General features: G+C 34.7%; 1 protein-coding gene across 1 annotated transcript; it reads right to left on the reverse strand.

Moving 5' to 3' along the window:
• Positions 1-4,862: 4,862 nt before the first annotated feature.
• LOC110019821 lies at positions 4,863-5,816 on the reverse strand. Its single transcript, XM_020717661.1, has one exon. The coding sequence runs from the start codon at positions 5,814-5,816 to the stop codon at positions 4,863-4,865; it is 954 nt and encodes a 317-aa protein (XP_020573320.1).
• Between the last annotated feature and the right edge of the window lie 33 nt (positions 5,817-5,849).

The following is a 5,849-nucleotide window of genomic DNA, read 5'->3' on the forward strand; positions in this document are numbered from 1 at the left end:
ATTTTATATATAAAAGAAATTTCATACAACATTAAATAAACAAACAAACTTATCTGGAACTCTTCCTTAAAGCAAATCCTTTGTAGCCTTTTCTTAGAAATGCAGGAAGAAGAACTCTCTCATTTTTCTCCCTCTCCAACACTCTTACAGAAAGTTTCACACTAAATCTAACCACCAAAACTCTAAATTATGAAAGAAAAATCACTAATTGACTCCAATATGGTGGTGGAATGAAGATGGATTATGAAAATGTGGCATGATGGAACATTGTGGAGCAAAAAATGAACGTTGAGGAGCAAAAAAAGTAGAGAAGTCCTTTTTCTGATGAAATAAATAATACCCAAGGTCGGTTCTCCAAGAAGTGTCTCTAAAAACTCTTCAAAAATTGTCCAAATACATCGAACCTTCTAGAAATAGGGTCTGAACTGACCTTCTAGAAATAGGGTCTGACCTTCTAGAAATAGGGTCTGAACTGCCTTTGGCGCCGTCGGTGCTGAGTAAAAATTCTCCAGTTTTCGATTTTCTGCGCCTTCGGCGCTGACCTTGGCTCTGCCGTCGCTGAGTATTTCCTCAAAAACGTCATTTTGACTTCAAATTTCATTCTTTTTGCTTCTTTTTTGCTTTAAGCCATAAAAATCAACAATCTGCAAGAAAATATCAAAATACATTTCATTAAAGTGCAATATCACAAAAAATAAGTATAAAATATGGGTTTAAAAATGCATATATTTTTGGTGTATCATCTTCCAAAAGACAGATAAATGCCAGGCCAGAAAAACCAAGAAATGAACCAGTAATCCCAAAATAGAAACCAAAAGAAAAATTAGGATGAAGTATAGTTAAAATCTAAAATAAGGGGCTTCCAATAAGTCACTTTGTATAATAGTGTGCAGCAAAAGAGGAGGTTTATCCCAAACGATAGCACTATGCAATCTCCATTTAGCAAGCCAAGATGTAGAGGAGTTTCTCTCTCTATAAATGAAAGAGTAATGAATATTAAAGTTATGCATCTCAATATATAACCAAATCCTTCTAAAAAAAGATTTAATATACTAAGCAGGCTTAAGCTTAGCTGTGAGCATGTGATACATTGTTTCAGAATTAGTTTCCAGAACAATGCAATTTAAATTCAAAGAGGCAGCAGTCTGTAGTGCAGCAAACACTGCATAAGTTTTGGCTTTAAAAGAAGAAGTGGCAGTACAAGGGGAGGCAAAAAAAGCTTAACACTTACCATAAGCATCTCTAATCAAACCTCCCACTCTAGTATAATCAGAAGAATAGCTACCATCAATATTAAATTTAATCCAGCCATGGGGGCGTGGTGCCCATTTAATAAAAATTGGTTTTCTACCCCTACCCATAGAAAGAGAGGCATCCGTTAGCCCTCCGTTCCATTAGCTAACTTCCATGTCTTGTGAAAATGAGCCACAACTAATGTAGAGATAGTGGAAGGAGTGTGGCAGGGGTTCTCATACTTATTAGTATTTCTAGCCATCCAAATGAACCAAACCACAATAGTGGGAAAATAATAGAGCTTTTCAAAAGTAGGATCCAAGTCCTTCCAAATCCCAATAACAGTTTTAAATCTCAAATTTGAGGGCCAGTTGATACCAAAGTTGCTCCCTAAATGATTCCAAACATGTTTAGCAAACGAGCAATCAAAAAACAAATGATTTGCAGATTCAACATCCTTTTTACAGTTATAACAAAAGAAGCAAGTTTCAGGCCTTTTAGTTTAAGAATACCATCAAGAGGAAGAAAATTATGAAAATATGTCCATAAGAAAAATGAGATAGAGGGGGATATATATTTATGCCAAGTGTAGGCATTCCATTTCCAAGGAGTAAAAGTGTGCAATTTCAAAAAAAAAAAAAAACAACTTAGTAATAGAAGATCTACTTTGGAATTTCTAAAGTGGAACATCCTTTTCATGAGCTCTAATAGGTATAGTAGCAATGGCAGGAGCTAAATCACCAACTAAAGAATTAAGTTTAGCTAAATTCCAAACACCATCAATCCAACAATCAGAGATTAGTAGATTAGAATCATAACCTGAGTTTGACAAAGTATAATACGAAGAAATCCCCCATTCATCATTCCAGAAAGAAATGCAACCACCCTCAATGTCCCAAAAAATGAAATGAGAAGCCACATCCCTTGTAGAAATAATAGCCTTCCAAAGCTTAGAATCCCCCATCTTCCATATGGCCGTAGAAGGATGAAGATTTTTGCAATATTTATGAAGCATAAACTTAGCCATAACGACTCCCCCAAACAAAATTTGAACCAAAGTTTACACATATTAATATCAATAGTCTATTGCAATGTTTTAAAACCAAGCCTACCTGCATAACGAGGCCTAATATTGTACTGCCAATCTGTCCAAATTTTAGTGGATTTAGAGCCCTTCCAAAGAAATTTGTTGAAAATAGTCTCAAGATTCTTTTGTGTGCTTTTCTTGCTTTTAAGAACTTGCATAGTATAGAGGGGAAGAGTACATAGAACACTTTTCAACAAAGTGAGCCTACCACCATTGGAAAGAAAAGTTTTTTTCCAATCATTAATCTTAATTTTAACTTTATCAATCACATCATATATCTGAGTTTGCTTACTCCTGCCTCTAAGAATGTTAACCCCAAGATACTTTATAGGAAGTTTAGAAATTTTCCAACCAGTATAATTAAAAGCCCAGGTATGACTGTTAGAAGGGACACCTTTGCCAAAATAGATAGAACACTTAACCAATTTAAACATCATACCAGAGATGTTTTGAAAATCCTTTAAAAAGGACATGGTAGCTTTAATAACACATTTTCTAGCATTTTGGAACAAGATAACATCATCAACATAAGCAAGGTGACTCACCACAATCTTAGATTTATGGGAGAATTAAATATAAGAATGGTCAAGGTGCAGCTTATTGATGAGTCTAGAAAAGTAATCAAATGCAATAATGAAAATGGTGGGAGAAAGAGAATCTCCTTGTTTAATGCCCATGTTGGCAGAAAAAAAACCTTGTGCTTTATCATTAACCATCACATTATAGCTATTATTTGAGAGCCACCTCTTAATGAGTAAGCAGAAATCTTGTTGAAAGTCTTTAGCCTGCAAAATGTTAATAATAAAGTCTCAGCTAATAATATTAGAAGCTTTCTTAATGTCCAACTTAAGGACCATATTTTCCCCCTTGCATTTCTTATCCAGGTCTTCAATCATCTCCTGTGCTAAAAGGATATTATCAGTAATATCCCTACCCTTAATGAAAGTAGATTGCTGAGGAGCAATGATATGAGAGAGATGAGGTTGCAATCTGCTAACTATAATTTTACTCATAACTTTAAAAATCACAATGGTGAGAGATAGAGGATGGAAATTATCCTAGGAAATCTTATCATTACGTTTAGGTATTAACACAATTAATGCAGAGGTGAAATATTTACCAGGACTATCTCCAAGGAAAAAACTTTGTATAGCAAGAATAAACTCCATCTTAATAACCTCCCAAAAGTGAGTTTAGAAAGTGGAGGAGAAACCATCAGGGCCTGAAGCTTTGTTGAGGCAAATAGACTTTAAAGCATCAAGAATTTTCTATTCATCACAAGGATGAGTTAAATGGAGGTTATTAATGTAATTATATTCATCCATAAAGTGGGTAGAGTCCACAGACATAACATGAGTGGAGGTTTGAAAATGCTCAGTAAAATAAGTAACAACACTTTCTTAATATCTTCCATGCAAGTTAAAATGCGCCCATACCCGCTTTTAATTTTCAAAATACTGTTAATGTTTCTTTTGTGCTTTAGGGTGGCATGGAAATATTTAGTGTTTCTATCCCCCGCAGCAAAAGAAATATCATTAGTCTTATGTTGAAGAAGATTTTATTCTAAAGCAATAACACCCATTAACTAAATATGAGCCTGTGCAATAGTATCCATTAAAGTAGGAGAAACAACTAGTTGACTTTTCAAAGAATCAACAACGTTTTAAGCATCCTGCACTTTTTTATGAACATTAACAAAAATATGGTAATTCAATTTAGTAAAATGAGTGGTCATCTTTTTATTCAATTGCCACAGAACAAACTAAGGAGTCCCAACTCCTTCATACATCCATGCTTGATTCACCAAAGTCAAATAAGTATCGTGAGAAGTCCAAATATTAAGAAACTTGAAGTGAGATATGCTTGGTTTAACAATATAAGCCAATGTAAGCAAAATGGGATTATGATCAAATATTGAATAGCTCAAATGTTGAACCCGCATAATAGGAAAGTGTCTTAAAAAGCAGAATTAGCCAAATATTGATCCAATCTTTGATAAAGAAAACCTCTCCTTCATGTATAAGGAAGAGCCAGTGTAACCTAAGTCAAAAAGGCCTGCATTAGAAATAGAATTAAAGAACCTGTTAATAAGAGTAGGATCAACTCCCACATCTTTTTCTCTTCATATGTTTCATAATCATATTAAAAGTCACCACAAACAAACCAATCCTCATTAATGAGGCCTCCCATAAGCTCAAGTTTTTGCCAGAGCAAATATTTATCATGCAACTTAGAACTAGCATATATAAAAGTGCCCCACCCTTGGAAATCTTCAAAACTTGTTTGAGTTAAAACATATTGTTCCTCATCTTCAATAATGGAAAGAGAAAGAGTGACAGTGAGCTTCCAAAAAACCCAAATTTTGTTATTGATGTTGCAGTAAGAACGGTATCCTTTGAATTTATTCAAAATTTTGCTTTTATTAACATGAACCATAGGTTCCAAAATAGATAAAATGAGAAATTTATGGACCCTACAAAGATGTTTAAGTCAATTAAGGGAGTTAGGGTCTGCCACTCCCCTAATATTCCAAACCATAATTTTAAACATGATGACGTGAGCTAGCCCTTCTAGAAGATCTAGTAGGGTTGACTAATTGTTCCCCATCAGAATGATAAATGCCTTCCTGAATAATGTTGCTAGCATTAAGACTAGATAGCTCATTATTTCGTTTAGCCTTTTTTGTTGAATGTTTTTGAACCTGCCACTCATTGTCTAAAGTTTTGTCCACATTAGATAAAGTAGTACTAGTATCAACAGTAACAGGAGGAGCCCCAACTATAGTAGTGTAAGTAGTAGAGCTAGAGGGAATAGAAACTCCTTGAATATGTGTGATGTTATTTGGAATATTAGGATCTACTGGTAAGGCTGTTTCCACGAGTTCCATAGTAGCCACATTATCATTTAGCTCATTACAATCCACTGCCAAATTAGTACCATCATAGGTATTCAGTTGTTGAGGGATAACATCAGTGCATGTGTGTAATTCCTCATTGCCTAAAGTATCCAAGTTAGAAGTAGCAGTACTCAAAGGAGGATTTACAATTAAATCAACCACATTATCAATAGTAGATGGGAAATCCTGATGCTCTATAGGTTTATTGTTTTCAGGAGAGGTAGTATGTGGAGAATTATGGGAGTTTTTGAGTTGAGGCTTCAATTTATAGAAAGATGTTGTTTGATGACCGAACATAGAATAGTGAGTGCAGTAAGAAGAATGTCTTTCAATTTCAACAGGTTGCCAGTACCCTTGGTGTTGCGATCCTATCCAAATTTCATTGCAAAATGGCTGTGCTATGTCTCGTTCAATAATAATACAAGCTTTAGATGGTCTCGATAGCGTATAAGTAGCGCTATCCATTTTCAAAGGCTTGTCGTAAGCAGCCGCAAGTGAAAAGAGTATCTCATGATTAAAAAGATGTAGTTTAAGCCCTGGAAAACGAATCCAAACAGGTATTATAAGCAATTCGGTTTTAGGGTCAAAATTAACACACATACATCAATTCAGTTTTAGAGCAAAACCTAGCCC

The sequence above is a fragment of the Phalaenopsis equestris genome, unplaced genomic scaffold, assembly GCF_001263595.1.
Source record: "Phalaenopsis equestris unplaced genomic scaffold, ASM126359v1 Scaffold000081, whole genome shotgun sequence".
NCBI classification, from domain to species: Eukaryota; Viridiplantae; Streptophyta; class Magnoliopsida; order Asparagales; family Orchidaceae; genus Phalaenopsis; species Phalaenopsis equestris.